Genomic DNA, 23,126 nt, shown 5'->3' on the forward strand with positions numbered 1-23,126 from the left:
GACGAAACCTACTTGTAGGGCTTCCATGCAACTCGTATTTCAAGCCTCGAATATCAGTAACGAAAAAACTGGCAATGCCTGTTTTCCAACTCAATGGCTTTAGTTACTGATCACCCCTTTATTCTAGTGAAAAAATTGTACTTTCTCCTTCATGTTACACCTTTACTCCTTTTTGATCTCCTTTATTGTTCTTATTGAGAGGTTCACGTTATATTGGCAGTGGAGAAAGATAGGAGAACAGAGTTGCAGATCCTCTGCCTTGCCACTGCCTTCTATAGAGGATAGCTGATACTGGTACATCTGATGACTGTTCATTCTTGTTTAAATGATCAATTATATTTTATTTGTCAAGAAAATATACTTCTCAATAATTTAATAATAAATTTCCATAATTGAGATTCAGTATTTTGTTAATTATACTTCTACATTATTAAAGAACTATCTGGCAACGTTGCGGAGCTAGAAAAGGATAGCGCTATTTGCTTTGATGAACGATAGTCAAGGATTCAACACCAGTGTTAATCAAATACTGCCATTATAACGTGGACCTCACTATAGTGAGATTCAGGTTATAAATTCAGCACCTGATTAACATTGGTTTGCTATCCTTATCTGTCATTAGACAAAGCTGAGAGATAAATCCTTTTCTACCTCCGCACCGGTGCCAAATCGTTTGTGATCTATGAAGAAATACTGTAATAAGCTACTAAGATATTTAATCTTTAGGCTATTAAGATAGATTTGTTGTTATGATTTAATTATGATAGAACATGGAGAGATATACAGAGTGACCCAGAATAACGGGAACTTTTAAAAACGCCATAAAATATTAGTGGAAAGGCAAAAATGATTTTATTCAAACTAATGTGAAGTTCAAGGCCTGCCATTTAAGAAATTATAACATCTATTACTTTTTGACAGTTACTTCATTTAAATGGCTTCCTCCTGAACGAATACATTGTTCAAATCTGTGTTGACGATTCCTCATTGATCACTGCAATATCTCATCTGGAATATCGCAGATTTCATTTTGATTTTTTTAAATTTTTGATTAATTCAAAATTATTGATCAAATTGTGAGCGAAATCCACACTGCACGGCTGTTGATGGCAACTGTGCGAGTGAGTATTGTAAACAAATTAATCTAATTAATCAAATTAATTTAACCGTGTAATCTCACGTTATTGTCCTTGACTGAAGTTTTTTCCAGCGTCGGAAAGCCGGGAGTCGAATTCTACGGCCATCACACTAGTCCTGATCATCACATTACTCACATACTTTTTGTTCCGAATGAAGTAAGTTTGAATTCTCAACAAATTACCATTAAATCACTTTGTTTACAAACATGGAGAAAAGCTATCATAAGAATACGATATCCTATGGCATAGGTTGTTTAAATTTCAAATTTCAAGCTGATTTTTCGTCAACTCAAGCCGACTACTGGTTGTTATTACTGTTTAGGGCGGGTGAGAACATAAGAACGGCCCAATATAAGAGAGTGCTAGCGTCACATTGCTTCACGAAGCAGATCCTTTAGGACTGTCGGCTTGAGTTAACAGTGAAATTTGTGAAATAAAAGTCCTATACCATGTGATATCCTCTTATGTAATCTTTTCTCTATCATACAACGCTATTCATAAAAACACTTCACTTACATGCGCTACTTTTGAACAAATTAATAAAAACAATATAAAAATCTTGTTAAAAATCTAGTTTTGAACTAGTCGTTGAACTATTTTAAAGTTTTTTAAAAAATTAAGGATACTACAAGATTTTTGTATTGTTTTTATTAACCCTATTCATGTAGTTTTCTCTTGTAACAAACAATCTATGTTTTGAAGAAATTATGTGTAAAAATATGTATTTGTGATTTTTGGCAATAATTCGATTCAATTATCATGTGAAATATACTAGAAAAGAAAAAGGAGGGAAGTTTGTGAGTACCTCCCATATCTGTTTTCAGTCTGAATAAAGTGAAGAAACTAGAAAGTTTTAGGCTCAACTCACACTTACGCGGCTCAGGTCGACTCGATTCTAGTCGAGAGCGTGTGTTTCCAAATGGTGACACTCAGACCAGTTGATTATAGTCTCCGTGACGTCACCAAGTGAAGAAAACAGAAAGATTCAGGCTCAACTCACACTTACGCGACTCAGGTCGAGAAGAGACTCGACTCTAGTAGAGAGCATGTGTTTCCAAATGGTGACACTCAGACCAGTTGATTATAGTCTCCGTGACGTCACCAAGTGAAGGAAACAGAAAGATTCAGGCTCAACTAACACTTACGCGACTCAGGTCGAGAAGAGACTCGACTCTAGTCGAGAGCATGTGTTTCCAAATGGTGACACTCAGACCAGTCGATTGTAGTCTCCGCGACGTCACCAAGAGAAGAAAACAGAAAGATTCAGGCTCAACTCACACTTACGCGACTCAGGTCGAGAAGAGACTCGACTCTAGTCGAGAGCATCTGTTTCCAAATGGTGACACTCAGACCAGTTGATTCTAGTCTCCGTGACGTCACCAAGTGAAGAAAACAGAAAGATTCAGGCTCAACTCACACTTACGCGACTCAGGTCGAGAAGAGACTCGACTCTAGTCGAGAGCATGTGTTTCCAAATGGTGACACTCAGACCAGTCGATTGTAGTCTCCGCGACGTCACCAAGAGAAGAAAACAGAAAGATTCAGGCTCAACTCACACTTACGCGACTCAGGTCGAGAAGAGACTCGACTCTAGTCGAGAGCATGTGTTTCCAAATGGTGACACTCAGACCAGTTGATTATAGTCTCCGTGACGTCACCAAGTGAAGGAAACAGAAAGATTCAGGCTCAACTAACACTTACGCGACTCAGGTCGAGAAGAGACTCGACTCTAGTCGAGAGCATGTGTTTCCAAATGGTGACACTCAGACCAGTCGATTGTAGTCTCCGCGACGTCACCAAGAGAAGAAAACAGAAAGATTCAGGCTCAACTCACACTTACGCGACTCAGGTCGAGAAGAGACTCGACTCTAGTCGAGAGCATGTGTTTTCAAATGGTGACACTCAGACCAGTTGATTATAGTCTCCGTGACGTCACCAAGTGAAGAAAACAGAAAGATTCAAGCTCAACTCACACTTACGCGACTCAGGTCGAGAAGAGACTCGACTCTAGTCGAGAGCATGTGTTTCCAAATGGTGACACTCAGACCAGTCGATTGTAGTCTCCGCGACGTCACCAAGAGAAGAAAACAGAAAGATTTAGGCTCAACTCACACTTACGCGACTCAGGTCGAGAAGAGACTCGACTCTAGTCGAGAGTATGTGTTTTCAAATGGTGACAGTCGCGGAGACTAGAATCGACTGGTCTGAGTGTCACCATTTGGAAACACATGCTCTCGACTAGAGTCGAGTCTCTTCTCGACCTGAGTCGCGTAAGTGTGAGTTGAGCCTAAGTCAAGTATCACGAATTTATTTAAAGAAAACCCTAGTGTTACACAGTGTGAAAACAGTGTTTTTCTCCAAGTAAATTCAGGATTTATTTGACTACTTTTTTGTGTTTTGAAATGTTTTTGAATGATTATTACTTCATGAATTGAAAACACTACAAGTGAATAAGATGAGTTGAGACTCTAGCATTCAATCGACCAAATACTCTAGAATAATGCCCCAGAGATTGAGTCTGTCCTACAGAGAGGTCCGCGTTGTAATGGTATGTGGAGAAAGATAGGAGAACAGCGTATTGTCGGAGTTGCAAGATTGTGTGAAATTGTGACTTTCTCGTGCCAGTTCAAGAGTGCAGCGTTGTCGGATGTAGGTCCGGTTACACAAAAGCCTGTTAAATTTTAATCGTGATTAAATACATCGAGAACGAATTCTCATGCCGCATCTACATGTTGGCCCAATGAAGGCCAATGTCGACCAGTGCCAGTGTGTGGATGGGTGGTTTGCCAGTGCTGGCCTTCATTGGACACTGGTCACATTGCAGGTTGGGCCAACATGTAGATGCGCTCCTAGAGAAGCCTTCTTTTAAAAATAGCCTACTCTGATTAGTTCTCATCTCAACCAATCATGGTTAAGATTTAACAGGCTTTTGTGCAACCGGGCCTTAGAAACATAGGCTTGCATGAGAAAGTCTCAATCTGTTAACGCATATATTTTGATCTACTGGAAGCTCAGATCTCAACATATTCTAGGCTGAGTTTTTACAATTCATGTTCGATTGAACACTTTCAATGGTTAATTGAAATGGTTTTGTGTTTGATTTGCAGGGACGTCTTATATCTCTGTGCGACGATAATTCGCTGCATCTATGGGAGATCAACGACACTTCTATGGAGGAGGTCAAGGCCAACAAACTTGAAGGAAAGTAAGTAGAACAGTGTTTCAATTTCTTTCAAAGTCTTCATACTTTTTGAAGTGTTGTTACATCAACACGCGCATTTTGCTATCCAGCAGCTGTACAGATATACCGGGTGTTTCAAAAAGAATGACCCAATTTTAAACCGTTATATTTATTTTTTAAAATGGTGCACACAAACAAATAAATTTTTACATCAAATTACTCACAGAAGTATCGAGTTTATGATGATGTATTTTAAGTGTTCTATGTGCCCTCCTTTTGAGGCTCGGGCGACATCTAGACGGTAGCCAAATTCATCCCAGACTGTTCGCAAGATGTCTTCTCGGACTGTAGCTACTGCATCAGTTATCCTGGTTTTTTGCACCTCAATATCAAGTGCTAAGGGAGGAACAACGTTAAAGATCGTGTTTATCTTCCTTCCTCAATATCGTGTTTATCTTAATCGCCTCAATATCAAGTGCTAAGGGAGGAACAACGTTAAAGATCGTGTTTATCTTCATCCCCTAGCACTTGATATGAGGAGCAAAAAACCAGGATAACTGATGCAGTAGCTACAGTCCGAGAAGGCAGACATCTTGCGAACAGTCTGGGATGAATTTGGTACGTCTAGGTGTCCCCCAAGCCTCAAAAGGAGGGCACATAGAACACTTATAATACATCATCATAAACTCGATACTTTTGTGAGTAATTTGTTGTAAAAATTTATTGGTTTTTATGCACCATTTTTTAAAATAAATATAACTGTTTAAAATTGGGTCATTCTTTTTGGAACACCCGTTATTAAGCATAGGTATGCATTGTGTACTTAATTGTATGTTAAAAGTCGGGAAATTTACAAGATATTTGACTGAAATATTTCAACTGCAAGCAGCTGGATGCCATGCAACACTGCTCGGATTATTCGAGGCAAAGTTGTCATTTTCAATAATTATAATCATGTCGCTTGAAGTTGCTGAATTTTTCAAGCGTTTTGTCTCTTGTTGTCCCAGCTATTGTGATGGCATATGGCGGACTCCATACAAACTGTAGAATTCATGGGAATTATATTCTCTCTGCGCCGTTCACTTTCACAAATAATGCTGATGTGGGAATTCAGCTTTAGTGTATGGCTTTAGGACTATCTCATGTTCACAATGCCAAAGATTACTTTGATGATATTTTGTAATAATCATTTTTGCAATGTCTATTTGTATGGTATACTCTGAAAACTCTATTTGTATTTTATACTTAGAAAACTCTATTTGTACTGAATACTTAGGAAATTGTATTGTACAATTACGGTATCCTATACTATTAAACGAGCAACTTCTGTTTATATGTTTAGATGTTTGGATGTTTAGATGTTTATATGTTTGTATTTCACCGGATCTCGAAAACGTCTCTAACGATTCTCACGAAATTCAGAACATAGTAGGTTTATAATATAAAGATTCGATTGCACTAGGTCTCATCCCTGGGAAAACTCGTTGAAGGACATTAAGAGGATAATTATTATTCATCCTTGGAAAAACAGCTGATAATAGTAATATTATTTCGTCGTCTGTTGGTGATGGAAGTGAGTGAGCGAGTTGATGTGTGTGGGACTGTGTCAAAATTATGTCTCAGCTGTTGAAATTTTGTAATCATTCAATCAGGTACTTAGTGCCGGTTGCAAAAAAGCCGGGGTTATTTTCAATCCTGATTAATTCCAGTAGATCCATATTTTTGAAATGGTCTTCTCTGATTTGGTTCATGTGAAGTTGATCAGAATCTAAATTTAACCGGCTTTTGTGCATCTGGGCCTTTGTGAGGGAAATGTTTGCATTCTTCTGGGAATTAATCTCAATTTACTGTGATTAGATAGAACATTTCTGTATGAATGTTAATTGTTATTATAATTTCTTCTTTCGTAATAAATGTCTTATGCTTTTGTACTCCAGAGCGAAACTCGGCCCCCGATATTGTATTTTTTATTGTAATACATTTTCGGGACGGGTTCACACTTTCTAGTTTTCCTGCCCTGTTGAGCCATGTGAATAGCAGAATAATTTATCCTATAAAATTAGTTGTTTTTTTGTTTTGAAAGCAATTTATTTATGTATTTCTATAATAATTGATGAATGATTATTTGTGTTTCAGATTGAATAAGATAACGGTTATGCGACTGGAGTCTAGTGGTCGCAATCTACTGTTGGGCTTGGAGGGAGGCAATGTCAACCTTCTCAATGTGGCCACTTTCGAATTCTCATCGGCCATCATATTCCAGGACAAAATTGTGCAAAGGTCAGTCTCAAAATAGGATATCAAAATTATACTTTATTCAATAAATTGCACACTTGACAACATTGACAGCGTTTCATGTTGCAATTTAAACAAGAAAAAATCCATACTAGAAACCACATAAATCAAGCAAAAATACAATAGGTATTGTTTGTAGTTAAGCAAAACTAATTTGTCCAAGAAAAAATCTTAGTCATCCATAGATTCATAATCTTAGACGATTGGCAGCCCATCATGAGTCACGTCTTCATCAACACGACAACACCGAAGTCATTCAACTACTAGACAACACTGAACTCACAAGGAGGTTGAAGAGAACAAAGCCCTTCGAGCTGGTGTAATGCTAGTGAAGAGAAAAAGTATATTGAATAAAAGTGTAGTGAAAGAATTTAAAGTAGTGAAATTATAAATTGGAACTGGAGGCTTCACTGGAAGGCTTTAGCAATAAAAATTGATATTTTAGGATAAGAAATAAGAGAACAAAATTAATGGTTAGTCCTAGTGACTAGTTTTAATAGAAATAATTTTTAAAAAATCGAAATTTATAGTTTTCATGTTTATTTTGTACTAAAATTTCATAAAAAGTCTACTCGTTAAACTCTAACCTTATCTTGGACTGTCATCACCTATAAATTTGGAAGAAAAATAGCACGAGGACTACCTTATTATTTTTTCCTCCACCTACTGGCTAAAGTACTTACTTTACTCCCTGAAACATAATACTAAAGTGTCACTTTTTCTCCTCTCGGTAGTAAAAAACAGAAAAACTCCTAGGGAGTAAAAGTGACTCCATTTAAATAACATGGAAGCATCTCTATTTTAAAAACTTACATTATAATAGGTTAGAAGGTCTAAGCTCAGATGAGAAAGCATAAAAGGTGTCTGTCATTGAGTCAACTGAATTCAATACCACAACCAGAAATTGATCAACTCATGAAATATATGTTTGTATGATATTATATCTTATATTAGTAGACGATAAAAATTTATACAATTTTTAAAATATCTTATTCTATTCAAAATACCAGCCAACAAATATTTTTGATCTGCAATTCAAATCTGAACCGCGTGATCTGGAGTCAGCCATTTTTGGTAAACACCCAGCTGATATAATTGTTACAACTTTAGCCGATAGATAGCGCAATCGGCAGTGCCAATCAGACGGCCGGTTTTTAGGTTTTAGATTTTAGGTTATGTTGTTAGGAAACATTGTCACCAATACGTAAGTTATTAAAATGATTTTATTTGCAGTTTCTATAAAAAAATGTAGATGGAGGAAAAATGTTGTGTACATCACGAGTGAAAAATACCTTTTCTCCGACTGGAGTCTAGTGGTCGCAATCTACTGTTGGGCTTGGAGGGAGGCAATGTCAACCTTCTCAATGTGGCCACTTTCGAATTCTCATCGGCCATCATATTCCAGGACAAAATTGTGCAAAGGTCAGTCTCAAAATAGGATATCAAAATTATACTTTATTCAATAAATTGCACACTTGACAACATTGACAGCGTTTCATGTTGCAATTTAAACAAGAAAAACTCCATACTAGAAACCACATAAATCAAGCAAAAATACAATAGGTATTGTTTGTAGTTAAGCAAAACTAATATTTGTCCAAGAAAAAATCTTAGTCATCCATAGATTCATAATCTTAGACGATTGGTAGCCCATCATGAGTCACGTCTTCATCAACACGACAACACCGAAGTCATTCAACTACTAGACAACACTGAACTCACAAGGAGGTTGAAGAGAACAAAGCCTTTCGAGCTGGTGTAGTGCTAGTGAAGAGAAAAAAGTATATTAAATAAAAGTGTAGTGAAAGAATTTAACGTAGTGAAATTATAAATTGGAACTGGAGGCTTCACTGGAAGGCTTTAGCAATAAAAATTGATATTTTAGGATAAGAAATAAGAGAACAAAATTAATGGTTAGTCCTAGTGACTAGTTTTAATAGAAATAATTTTTAAAAAATCGAAATTTATAGTTTTCATGTTTATTTTGTACTAAAATTTCATAAAAAGTCTACTCGTTAAACTCTAACCTTATCTTGGACTGTCATCACCTATAAATTTGGAAGAAAAATAGCACGAGGACTACCTTATTATTTTTTCCTCCACCTACTGGCTAAAGTACTTACTTTACTCCCTGAAACATAATACTAAAGTGTCACTTTTTCTCTCTCGGTAGTAAAAAACAGAAAAACTCCCTAGGGAGTAAAAGTGACTCCATTTAAATAACATGGAAGCATCTCTATTTTAAAAACTTACATTATAATAGGTTAGAAGGTCTAAGCTCAGATGAGAAAGCATAAAAGGTGTCTGTCATTGAGTCAACTGAATTCAATACCACAACCAGAAATTTGATCAACTCATGAAATATATGTTTGTATGATATTATATTCTTAATATTAGTAGACGATAAAAATTTATACAATTTTTAAAATATCTTATTCTATTCAAAATACCAGCCAACAAATATTTTTGATCTGCAATTCAAATCTGAACCGCGTGATCTGGAGTCAGCCATTTTTGGTAAACACCCAGCTGATATAATTGTTACAACTTTAGCCGATAGATAGCGCAATCGGCAGTGCCAATCAGACGGCCGGTTTTTAGGTTTTAGATTTTAGGTTATGTTGTTAGGAAACATTGTCACCAATACGTAAGTTATTAAAATGATTTTATTTGCAGTTTCTATAGAAAAATGTAGATGGAGGAAAAATGTTGTGTACATCACGAGTGAAAAATACCTTTTCTCCCTCAGGAAAATTGTTGCCCTCGGCTTCGCCTCGGGCTTCAAACTTTTCCTCAGGGAGAAAAAGTCGTACTTTTCACTCTAGATAATTATACAAATAACTATATCTACCAATGTTATTAAATTAGTGTCATTTATATCGTAAATAATTAAATAAAATTATTACAAGCGGCATTACATATGTTTTTTTTTGTATTAGATAGTGATGCTATCTTGCGGTAGCCACACAACGAATATAAAATCACCATTGTCTTCAGACATGTTTATTTGGATGTGCGCGACATAATGAACGCACTGTAGTATCGTGTTTGTAGATCACACTTTATGGTTTGTTGAAGACTGACAATAAAATCAGTGTTCAATCCAGCTCTGAAAGACCACTCTTATGGGGTCTTTAAGGTTTCAGGAAAAACATTTAAGAATAAGATATTATCAAACGTTCTAAGTTGGGATTATCCCCGCTCAGCTCGGCCGAACGAGTATGAATAGTCCGTTAGAACTTATGGGAATAATATTTTCCTACAGATACCCTGAAAAGTGACCATTTGTGCACTGATTGCAGGCTGCAAAGAATCACTTTTCCGCACTAGTGCGCAAAGTGAGTACTTTGCGTACTCCAGATTTGCAGCATGACAACGCAAAATACTTAGTAGGTTATATGGAGCACCAGTGCAGCAAAATCAAAATTAAGTTGGTAACAGTGACTGCTGTGGCTGCTATAGTGAGCAGAGGTGCAACGAAGCACAACGCGCTAATTATTAAGTAGATATTATAATGGAGGACAACGACAGCACAGTGCCACCACAGCACACACCACACAGCTGCCCCCCGCCATTCAAACACTACTACATTATTCAGGCAATTTTACCCATAATTACCCACTTTTCATATTCAATGGTAACTGTAGGAAAAATTTAATGTGAAATACGTGCGCAAAGTTCGTTTGCTGCACTCAAGAAACCATTCCGCCTTCGCCTACGGCTCGGGCGTAAACGTTTCTTTCGATGCAGCAAACTGTCACTTTGCGCACTAGTTGCACAAATAACTATTTCCGAACACGTAACCTTATAATAACGCATCCACACTTTTGCCAAGTGCGTACAAATGTCGACTAGCATCAGAGTGTGGATGGGTGGTTTACCAGCGCTCGCCTTCATTGGCCTTCGCTTGCCATTGCTCCGATTCTTGTCGAGAGAAGGCGAGTGGCCAGCTGTGCATCCACAAAATAATGGTCACATTGCAGTGTGCACTTACCAGCCACTATAGTGAGGTCCACGTTATAATGGCAGTGTTTGATTAGCAATGGTATTGCTATCATTGTCTATATTCAACAAAGCGGATAGCGCTATCTCTTTCTCGCTTTGCACTGTTGCCAGATCATCTTTTAACAATTTAGAATTGATAATTAACAAAATATTTCATCTTAACTATGAAAATTCATAATAAAATTATTGAAAAATATAATTTCTTGCTCAATAAAATATAATTAACTATTCTAAATGAGAATGAACAGTTAATATTACATCAATGAACCTGTATTAGCTACCGTCTATAGAAGGCATTGACAAGGCAGAGGATCGGCAATGTTGTTCGCCACTGCCATTATAACGTGGACCTCACTATAGGCAAGTCTCTTGTTCAGCTACTGGGCGATAGTGTGGATCAGGTATAATGCCCAATTTTTATGAGATGTTTTACTGTGTGGGTTAATTGATTCTTTTTTTTTATCAGAGATTGACAATGGTGTGATAACCGAAACCAGTCTTTCTAAGTATCAATAAATCTGTGTTTTTTGACAATTTCTTAGTCTTCTTTTTCATTCAATATGATTCTTTATTGATTCATACAACAATTACATAATCGAAAATGATAGAGAGAGAAAAAATAAGGTAATCTTGTGCTATTCCTCTCCCAAATTTAGATACGGTTGCACATAGTCCGAATTTTGTCAAGTCTTGTAGTTGTTCACTTCACAAAATTTTCAGTACTTGATTATTTTCACAAGTAGATTTTGAATATTGTATTGTGTTGTTGTGTTGTGCAGTGTGGAGGAAGACTACAAGATCAACCCGGGCGCAGTGGAGGCAATAGAGGAGCAGCCGGGCAATCCAGACAATGTGCTCATTGGCTACAACCGAGGTCTCATGGTCCTCTGGAACAGGAAGACATCTACTGCTGAACAGGTACACTATAGTTAGGCTCACGTTATAGTGGCAGTATTTGATTAACATTGGTATTGCTATCCTTGTCTATCATTCGACAAAGCAGATAGCACTAGCCTTTTCTAGCTCTCTGCAACGTTGCCGAGAGCTAGAGAAGGCTAGTATTTCTGCTCTGCTGGGCAAAATAGAATCCTCGAAAAAGAATTGGTTGTATGGAAGTGCCAATGTGAGGATTGATATTTATTGGCCAAGCGAAGTGAGGTCTAAGATTCAAGTCGACGGTTTGGCATTTTTCTTGATGTTTAAATGTTTGAATGTTTATATGCGCATTTACGGCGAAATGCGGTAATAGATTTTCATGAAATTTGACAGGTATGTTCCTTTTTAATTGCGCGTCGACGTATATACAAGGTTTTTGGAAATTTTGCATTTCAAGGATAATATAAAAGGAAAGTAAGTATAAATCTTTAAAAGTAAGGCGTGATGTCAGAGCACTCATTTTCCTCTCTGGTCTCCTGAATAATGGAATAGATGCACCACATTTACTATCTAAGTTGAATATATATGTATCACCTGTGGCTCGACGTTCTGATTTTTCATTCATGGTTCCCCGCTCCAGAACTCTTAAGAAACTATCACTCTCCCCTGAATAGAATGCAGAGAATTTGCACGGGGCATCTAGATGTCTTCTGGTTTTCTCGTGCTAGATTCCGCAAAATTTTATGCGCTAGTATGGTTTAGGTGGATGTCAACAATATCTTTTGGATGCATGGGTGTGGCTGTGCACCACATGGTTTGGGGCGAGAGGTACGGTATTTGTTATTATTTATATAAGAAGTTCTGATCATATTTTGATTCAATCGTTGTTTTTTTCAATTTTGCATTTATCAAGTTTTTTTTCTCTTTTTCAACTAGATTACAAGTTTTTGTACTCATTGTATTTTTTTGTCATTTTCTTCTTTTTCTTATTCATTAATTTTCCTATTAATATTTTTCTTATTATTATCAATAATATTATAACTATTTTATCCTTTTTTTTTAATCTCAATATTGTATTGTAGAATATGTAAAGAAGACAGATTTGGGGTGACCCCCGTTGTCTCCATTTATGAATGAATAAATAAATAAATAAATAAATAAATAAAAAAGAGCCTCCTTCATACGTCAATATTAGAGTAAAAATCAGACTATAGAATTATTCATCATAAAGCAGCTGACAAGTGATTACACAGATGTGTGGAGGATCCAGTCTATTGCTGTATTTCCATAAGGTCTATAGTTTCAATCAGGTACTTGTGGATGAGAATACTGCGTGAGGTCTACTGTTCACAGAACTACTAGTTTATGTATGTCCAATGGATCTCGAAAACGGCTCCAACGATTTTTACGAAATTTGGAACATAGTAGGTTTATGATATATAAATTCGACTGCACTATGTCTCATCCCTTGGAAAACTCGCTGGAGGAAATTAGAAGGATAATAATTATTCATCCTTGGAAAAACAGCTGATAATTTCGTCGTCTGTCGATAATGAAATGAGCGAGTGCATGTGTGTGGGACTGAGACAAAATTGGGCCTGTTCTGTGTACATGGAATGTGGTAAATTGTCCGATTCACAATTTACAAGTAGAAAGTTCCGCGTTCCATGGGAGGAATTTGACAGATTCTGTTCCAGAAACCTGTTCCAGTTCCAAAATCCTGCCCCACAGTCGAAGTGTGGTAGATTGTCCGACCTGGTACAGTTCCAACTATCTGAGCTCTCATGGTCGAATATTATGATAGTTTGTTCACCATAGCATAGAATACATAACCAACAATCCAACCAACCAAACCAACAATATGATGTTTGATAACCATTCATTTAATGATTTTTTCTCGATAGAAAATTTGAGAGTAATGGAATAAAAGAAATTACACTTTTCTAGACGGTAGGTTTGTAAAACAGCCTTTCTTCATTCACGCAGCTAGTAAACGACACATTTTAGTGTAAATCAACTTTATGATTGACGCTGCGCGTCAAAAGCTTGAACCAACGATTTTGATATGGCGTTCCATGGGAACATTTTGCACTTGTCACGTGATGGAACAATTTACGATTAGAACTGGAACAATTTACTGTACACAGAACGTACACATTATGACTCAGCTGTTGAATTATTACAATCATTCAATCAGGTACTTAGTGCCGGTTGCACAAAAGCCTAAATGAGGATCAAAATTCAACGGCTTTTTGCAACCGGGCCTTTGTGAGAGAGATTTTTGCATTACACTGGGAATAAATCTCAATCCTGTGTGATAAGATATAACCTTTCTGTATAAACTATAAATATATTATAATTTCCTCTTTCGTAATAAATTGTCTATGCTTTTGTACTCCAGAGCGAAGCTCGGTCGCCCGATATTATTATTTGGTTCTTATTTAGCTAAATATGTCTTGATAAAAATGAAAGAAATTATTTTACAAGGAGCGAGTAAAGGTTACCTCAAATATTGCATAATATTGTGGTAATTCCAGTAGCTATAGATGATGTTGACGAGCTCATCGATTCAGTACATCTAGTTAACACTAGATAAAAATCCTTGGCCAAAAACATTATTGATTGAAGATATACCAGTAAATTTCAAATTAGACAGAGGAGCAGAAGTGAATAAAAGTTGTTTACTTAATAAATCTTATAAGCACTTTTAGTGGTACAGCATAAAATAAGAATACACTTTACAATAAAAGTAAGATAATGTCAGCACCACAGAAATGTACAGCAAATATTCCAATAATGTAATAAGAAATATATACTCAGTGTTTACACTGATATCCACAAATATCCAAACAGTGTTTACACAGTTGAAATCTGGTAATATGTGGTCTCTCTCATAAGAACGAATCGATTCTTGTGTTGCAGACGTTCATAAGCTCTCAGCAGTTGGAGAGTGTTTCATGGGAAGCAGACGGCCAGCAGTTTGTGTCGGCGCACAACGACGGCAGCTATGCTTATTGGGGATGCACCAGCAGTAAACCCCAGGAGGAGCCCAGCACACCCTACGGGCCCTTTCCCTGCAAGGCTATCACCAACATTGTGTGGGCGCACGATGCTAACCAGCCCACGTGAGTTGCTAATAACAAACTAAAGAACGAATAAACTATTCATCGGAATTCGAGAGAGAAATGGTACAGGCTCAGCCTAGTTTTTTCTCCATGGTCATAATTATATTATGATTATAGTGTTATTATACAATAAATGCATAAGTTAATACAGAAATGGAAAATATCATTTATCAGATTCAAATATCAGCAAAGTCTGGGATAAGATTTGAAAGCCAAGCTTTAAGGCTGTGCAAAGGCTTAAAATAAACTTTCTACTCGTAATATTTTTCAAAGTTTTTCGATTTGTATATCATTAAGCAAGCTATCAAAATGAAAAAGTTCTCTCAGGAAAGCATTTTTTTCCGATCATTACTTTTTGAGATATGAGCGCCTAAAGTTTAAACTTTTGGGACAGGTAATTTCAAATACCTGTGACAACAAACCGGTACAAAAAAAAAAAAAAAAAAAAAAAAAAAAAAAAAAAAAATTCGGTAAGAGATAAATTCATGAGATTTAGATGATAGATTCTTCATGGTATTGTTGATCTAGTAAAACAAAAATTTTCTGAAAATATCCATTTTTAAGATAGTTATTCAATTTACTAAAAATAACAGACTTTTTGTTGAGTTATTTTTGGTAAATTGAATAACTGTTTCAAAAATTGATATTTTCAGAAAATTGTTGTTTTACTAGATCAACAATACCATGAAGAATCAATCCATCCTCTAAATCTCATGGATTTAAATCTTACCGAATTTGAATTGTTCTGTCCCAAAAATTCAAACTTCAGGCGCTCATATCTCAAGAAGTAATGATAGGAAAAAAATGTTTTCCTGAGAAAAAATTTTCATTTTGATAGCTTAATGATATACAAATCGAAAAACTTTGAAAAATATCACGAGTAGAAAGTTTATTTTTAGCCTTTGCACAGCCTTAAATGTCTTCCTCAAACAGTTTCAATTGTATGGAACTGATCCAATCTGTTATATCATAGAGAAAATATATCTTAAATGTGGATTCCAGCTTGAGAAGTTATCTTATGGTAGGCCTATAGGGCGTTCTTGTTTCAAATTTCGCTGTTAACTCAAGCCGATAGTTCTAGTAGATATTTTTCATGAAGCTATGTGACGCTGGTCGTCTCTCATACTGTGCCGTTCATACACTCTCATACAGCCAAAACAGTAATCATCGACAGTGGTAGTCGACAGTAAATGGCTTCATTGGCAAACCATTAAGCTTGTAAGTGTATATAAATTTTAATCAAATTTCAGTATTGAGAGTGATGCGTTGGTAGAATTATTAGATTGTCACAATCACTTCATAAATTTGTATAAACAATAGAATTAAGTCTTAAGGTGCGTACAGACTTTCGCTCTGCTCCGCAACCGAACGTCACTCCAGCAGAGCGATTGATGATCGACCGGCGAGCAAGAGTCGTTCGACCGGGGAACGCGAGAAGATCTAACATCTTCCGTAACGTTCATGATGGGTGCGTGGGCGGTGCGACTGTGGTTCGATGGTGGTACGAGGGAGGAGCGTGCTCGGTGCTGGTTGGAAGCGCGAATATGTGTACGCAGCTTAATATTGCGAACTTTGACCAATTTATTTCATTCAATTGTATTGAATTAATTGAGTAATGTTTTTGCAGGCAAGATTTGTTGCTGTTCTCTGGTGGTATGACGCGAGCCAGCTACGGTGATAAGAACACGATCACGGCACTCAGAGGCAAACACGTGTCCGAGGGCAAGCATGTCATATTCGACTTCACATCCAAAATCATTGACTTCTTCACCATCAGTGTGCCGATGGAGGCAAAGGTTGGTCATTCATTCACTACTAAATACGCATCTTGATGGGCTCTGTTTCATAAAAATGTAATGTTTATGTAAATATTTCATAAATCTGTTTCATAGAAACCTTGTGAGACTGCAACATTCCTGTTAGTTTGACGGAACACTATCGAAACTATATACTCAACATACTTACTTACTGCGGTGGCCACTCGTACCCCAGTCGGTACTTGGCCTCATCAACTAAGCCTCTCCAGAAGTTTCGGTCACCCGCGTCCTCCTCTTTTAGGCCCATCCTCCTCATATCTTTCCGGACCTGGTGCCACCATCTAGTTTTTGGCCTTCCAGTTGGTCTCCTTCCTATAGGATTATTCCCCAGTACACTGTTTGTCAGAGCGCTTTCTTCTTTCCTCAGACTGTGTCCCGTCCACCGTAACCTTCTGCTTTTAATCTCACCCACTATGTCTGTTTCATTGAATAATTGGCGTATTTCATATCCTCAACATATAAATAAAAATTTAAATCCAAAGTACCCTTTTCACTTTCCTTGCCCTATTACCATAGGTAAGGAAAGTATTGCTTTCCAAAAAAATTTAAGGTACCTCAATTTCATGTTTTCTATACGTTTCAAGGTCCCCTAAGTCCAAAAACATGATTTTTGGGTGTTGGTGTGTGTGTGTGTGTGGTGTGTGTGTCTGTGAACACGATAACTCCATTCCTAATTAACCGATTGACTTGAAATTTTAAACTTAAGGTCCTTACACCATGAGGATCCGACAATAAGAAATTCAATAAAATTCAATACAAAATGGCGGATAATGGATAAATGGTGGATAGTGGATAAAACCACGTTTTTCACGGTTTTCTCGAAAACGGCTCTAACGATTTTCTTCAAATTTATACCCTAGATTCATAAGCCCTATCAACTGACATGAGTCTCATTTCTGGGAAAATTGCAGGAGCTCCGTAATATTCCTGAGAAGAATGAATTTTGTTAAATTTCTATCACGATTTTCTCAAAAAGGACTTGACCGATTTTCTTCAAATTCATACCCTGTATCCCTGTATAGTTATATCAGCTCTATTAACTGGCATGAGTCTCCTCCCTGAGAAACTAACAGGGGTCCACCCCATCCTTGAGAAATTTACTTTGTAACCTCCTTCTCGTGCGTGAGGTAGGTAGGTAGAGCAGTTTATTCAAAAGAACACATGTCGATATTTTATTTGTAGAACAGCTGTTTTGACAACTTTTAAAAAAATCCTCAAATTTCATAATTCAAACAAAGGAAAATGTACTCTGAACACAATCACAATAGTATAATCGTAGTTTTAATTATTTAGCCCCCAATCGGCATAATGCTATTCCCTAAATTATCCTCGTTAATGAGGCTTATAAATCAATGAGCAAGGAAAGTTGTGTGAGTGTACCACACCAGATTTTTAAAATTGTTTACTCACATGTTTCTATATCTGTGGCATATTAAGCTATATCAATCTGGCTATTCGGCTATATTAAGTGGCATCACTTGATAATGACATCATATAGCCCAAACATGTTATGAGTTAACAATTTTAAATAGGGTATACTTAGATTTTTCAACTATATTCAAGATTAGCCCTTACTGAAAAAACTATATCCTCAAAGTTTGCAGGAAGAACCTCTTACCTCTATGGTCTATATCTATAAGATATAAAGCAAATTAATAGTCCAATGCAATCTTGGATTAAATGAAGCCAGAAACTAATTTTAACGCTCTAGGGTGTGATCGCATTTATTAGTTGTGCATAACCAAGCGTGCAGGTGAGAAACAAAATCTGGATAGAGCAATAGGAACACTCACACTGAAAGCGTGCACTTGCTGGTTGCGTTCAGTGTGAGCAGCTAAATGCAAGTCACAACGTGTTTCAATGGCCCTTTCCAGATTTTATTTTTCGGCTCATGCATGATTCGACGTGCACTTGAACATATACGCATTCAATGTGGTCATACCACCCTTATGCGCTGACACGTGATTTCAGAAGTCTCTTGAATTTAGATTCTGTCCTATTTACTCATACGGAGTAAACTATGAATTGATTCACTTATGTATGATAGTCGGCCGTGTTGGTCTAGTGGTAAGGAGCGTTGCAAACCTCGGTCTGCTGACATTGCCTGGTTCGTGGGTTCGAATCTCGCTGATGGCCTGGACGTTTGATCATCTCATCAATTCTCTAACGCACTTTCCATCACCATCACCCAAGCACAAGCAAAAATCTCATTTGGGCATCAACCGCAATAGAAAAATAAAATAATATTCATTAGAAGTTAAGCTACCGGTTGCACAACAGCCGGTTGAATTTTAATCGTGATTAATTTCAGGATAGCCAATCAGAGAAGCCTTCTTACCTAAAAGCCTTCTCTAATTGGTTCTCGTGAAATTAATTACGTTTGAAATTTAACTCAGTTTTTGTGCAACCGGGCCAAGGTTTTCAAAATCAGTTCAGTTGTTCATGAATGAGTTCTCCACCCACAGGGGCTCACTGGTTATGGATGAATTTATTATTTGGCAAAACAAAATACAAAAAAACTGTACTCAACTAAATGCATACAAAAATTAAAAAAAATACAAAAGCTACTGTACTCAACTAAATACATACATAAAATTAAGGAACTGTTAATCTATTCAATTGGAAATTATAACAAAATGATATCCTTATTCATAATATATAGATAATAATTATCAAATGAAGATTTAATTTATGCTCACATGAGTACAGTAGTACTACTATGAGTATATTTATTATTAATATAATAGTTGGTAAGTAATAATCAAACCCCCTTCATTGACGTTCTATATTGTCGAGGAATACCTCAGCAGCGAATTTGTTACCACATAATGAATTAATTGTAAAAGTCTGGATATGGCAAAGTTTTTCCATGTTATCTTATACTGTTTTATGTTATCTGACATTGTTTTATATTGTACCGTAGCCTATCTGAGTTACTTCATCTATGTAAATGTCTATCACTTTCCATTGTACCTGACCGACGTGACGAGATCCATGTATATGTTATTATATTTGTTGATCAATAAAATTTATTCTATTCGATTGCAGGTGTGTCAGCCCTGATAGTGCTGGCCGAAGAGGAGTTGGTGGCAATTGACCTGGCCGGCGAGGAATGGAAGATGCTGTGTCTGCCCTACCTGGTATCACTGCATGCCAGTGCCATCACGTGTGCCACGTATGTCAGCGACGTGCCAGCCGACACCTGGCACGACATCACTCAAGTAGGGCGTATGCAGAACAGTGGCCTCTACTCCGATGCGGTCAGTTCACAAGTTGTGGGGACATCAGGTTGAAGTCTTGGAAATCACTGTCAGGCTAGCTACACACACATCGATTTTTGGTCGTACGATTTTTTTGTAGTCCTTATAAATTCTATTAGATTGAACAGAACTTGACAAACATTCTTTATTCATTCTTACAATAAGTACATCATCAAAATGATAGGGAAAGAAAAAATAATATAACCTTGTGCTATTTCTCTCCCAAATTTAGATAGGGTCACACATAGGGTTACATAATCTGTTTAATAGAATTTATAAAGACGGACAAAATCTTACATCCAAGAATCTATATGTGTGTGTAACTGGCTTCAATCAAATCACTGTTATCTAAGTATTAGAAGTTGAAAGTAGTGAACCCCCGGGCTAGAGAACTCACTCTGAACTATTGCACTGATTTTGAAATACGCAAATTTTTCATCAACTTAGAATTTTAAACACATATTCTTCGAACCATTGTACAGATCGAGATCTTTGGCCAAAGAAATTGGCTCACTCCTTTCTTTTTGAGGATATAACAGTTTAACTATATATGGAATTTTATGAGTAATAAGTACACATATGCTTACGCACTTTGCTGCCAATGCAAGCCTTTTCCAGTCTGAGAGAATAAGGGCAGAGACAAAGCCTTTTCCAGTCTGAGAGAATAAGGGCAGAGACAAAGCCTTTTCCAGTCTGAGAGAATAAGGGCAGAGACACACTGGGCGTTTTTTCAGCCGAGACAGCACGGCACGGCAGAACAGGAAGTTCTCCGATTTGCTGATTCTCGATACGCCAACCATATCAGCCAATCGGAGAGCTTCCCGTCCTGTCGTGCCGTGCCGTGCTGTCTCGGCTGAAGAAACGTCTCGTGTGTTTCGCCCCTAATAAATGAGCAGTATTTATTATTAACTAGAATAGACATAAGTTATAGAATTCATTTTGTTTGTTTGGTCAGTGTCTAGTAATAGCATAAGAAGATATCACATTGTATAGGTCGTTCATGTTCCAAATCTCAAGCCAAATTTTTGTTAGCTGAAGCCTCTGTCACTGTCGACTACTGTCTATTATCATTGTTTTGGCCGGGTGAGGTGTAAGAACAGCACAGCATGAGAGACTGCCAGCATCACATAGCTTCACGAAATAGTATATTTCGCACCTAGAGCAGAAAATGAGATTTTTCCGGCTCGAAATCGGTTTTCAAGTCCGAGGCCGTAGGCCGAGCACTAGAAAAGATTGAGAGCCGGAAAAACATTTTTGCCCGTATGAGAATAGTTGTTTACTAAGCATTTCCGAAAGCAGAAGTGGAAGGTGATAGCTTTAGCAAATCTGAGGTAATCTGAATATCAGAAAATTGTCTGAATATCAGAAAAGTATTTTTATTTTTTATTCTGATTTGTCTAAATAACCTAAAAGATGATGTTCAATTATGTGGGAGGTTGAGTTTATACTTTTTTATTCCTTCAAATGACAATAAGATGATATTATTATAAATGTTTTAATTATTGAATAATGAACACAAATAATGAAAAGTTTTTTGATCAGCTGTTTTTTGATCACCTTCTTAGTTCCATGTTAGCGGCTGGAAAAGTACCTGTTTTCTGACATCAGACGAGAGTCGTCTGCAAACAATGTCTTTCAGATCTACGTAGGGACTGGAAAACAGCTGCTTTCTGTGCAGTGTGGCGAAAAAGAATTACTAGGACTATCGGTTTGAGTTAACAGTGAAATTTGGAACATAAACGCCCTATACCATGGGATATCTTCTTATACTATCTCTTCTTTATGATAATAGTTATTGTAAGACTGTTATAGATAATACAGTATTTCATGCAATTGTAGCTCTTGTTTCAACCAATATTCTGATGGAATAAAATTCGATTTCACTTGAAATTTTATTTTAATTTGTTTTGCAGGAGTGGCCAATCAACGGCGGCATATGCGAGGCTGACGGGGATGACGATGGAGAGGGGAAGGGTGAGGAGGTGGAGGTGGAGGGAAGCCGCGACATTCTGCTGACAGGACACGAAGACGGGTCGGTGCGCTTCTGGTCGGCGGGAGGCGTGGCACTGTCGCCGCTATACACGTTTGCCTCCAAGCAGGCCATGCATGCTCAGGATGATGACGACATTTTGGTGGAGCACCCTGTAGATGAGGCGGCTGATAACGGCGAGGTGGAGGAGGATGAGGATTGGCCCTTCCGAAAGGTTAGTTCAGACTGGTAACAGTTTAATAGGTACAGAATGAGGTTGGGATTTAGTGAGGTAAAAATCCCACACTACGGTTCAAGCGGCTTCGCTGCCGCTTGGTGCTTTTTTTAAGGTTTTTGCACCTCAGAAAAAACAGATCGAGGCTAGTGGGATGAATTCGTTTTTGTCATGCCTTTCTTTTGTAATTTTGTCAGTATTTTAATTAGTGATATTCTGGTTTGATAGCAATAAATGTGAGGAATAAACCGTGGATGTAAAGAAATTTAGATTGTTTGTAAATTTGTGTGTACTTTAATTTGTGTTGTTCTATTTTGAAGCAATAATGGCCGGGACACATATAACCGCACCGAGCCCGTGCCGAGTTACGGCCGAGCTACGCCCGCGCCCCGGTGATGGTGAAAGGAGAACACACATATCCGTGCAACAGCAGTGTCTCAGTTCTGTAGTGCTACTGTGTGGTCTGATTTCTGAATGTGTTAAACTATTTTAACACTATTAAAGCTTGTTACATCCGTTTTAAATTTATATTTTTCAATTTTTAAATAATTACCTGTAGACACAGAAGATGAGAATCATAGTGCTGGTATATATTTCGGTGCATAACAATACCACAATCAGTCATGCATCTTAATATTATATATCAGCAATAAAATTTTTATCTTCTGCCTTATGTATCTAAACGTAATTAGTTTTGAAATTAAAATTTAAGACACAGTCACGGGTTCCTTTGTTATACTTTTTGTTCTTCATTTTATTATATTATGTCTTATATACGTTTGGCTTAACTTATAATTTGGTTACACTTTTACTTTTGGTTCAACTTATTTTTACGTTCAACCATATTTCTCATCACTTTGATCGAACAAAACTGGAAAATTCTGTATCTCTTCAATAAGTTTTTCACTCTCCATTTTAAACGAGCCCGCACCGTCACCGTCAAAAAGTAAACTGAACTAGTCGGTGACGGCGCGGGCAACAAACACGGCGACGGTGGCTGGCGCGGTGCGGTAGTATGTGTCCCTACACGTTTGAAAGCATTTGTTTTCTCACTCGCCGTAGTACGTCCGACACTCGGCCGTACCGCGGCGCGGGCTCGGTGCGGATATGTGTGTCCCGGCCATGAATGTGAGTAATTGACCATGGATGTGAAGAAATGTAGATTTGTATCATTACAATTCAACTATATTTTACTGTTGACTTGATTATTTTTCAGTTGAAATA

At 37.2% G+C, this 23,126-nt stretch overlaps 1 protein-coding gene across 1 annotated transcript in view; it reads left to right on the forward strand.

The window, feature by feature from the left end:
• LOC111049944 (lethal(2) giant larvae protein homolog 1) overlaps positions 1–23,126 on the forward strand; it is a gene marked incomplete in the record, with an annotated part of 78,781 nt that overhangs the window by 11,563 nt on the left and 44,092 nt on the right. The window contains 8 exon segments of the mRNA XM_039433747.1: positions 1,211–1,295; positions 4,247–4,344; positions 6,457–6,600; positions 11,400–11,538; positions 14,419–14,621; positions 16,249–16,421; positions 19,487–19,698; positions 21,612–21,856. Of these exon segments, the coding sequence (XP_039289681.1) occupies positions 1,211–1,295; positions 4,247–4,344; positions 6,457–6,600; positions 11,400–11,538; positions 14,419–14,621; positions 16,249–16,421; positions 19,487–19,698; positions 21,612–21,856 (1,299 nt within the window).

The sequence above is a fragment of the Nilaparvata lugens genome, chromosome 8 (genome assembly GCF_014356525.2).
Source record: "Nilaparvata lugens isolate BPH chromosome 8, ASM1435652v1, whole genome shotgun sequence".
Lineage (NCBI taxonomy): Eukaryota > Metazoa > Arthropoda > Insecta > Hemiptera > Delphacidae > Nilaparvata > Nilaparvata lugens.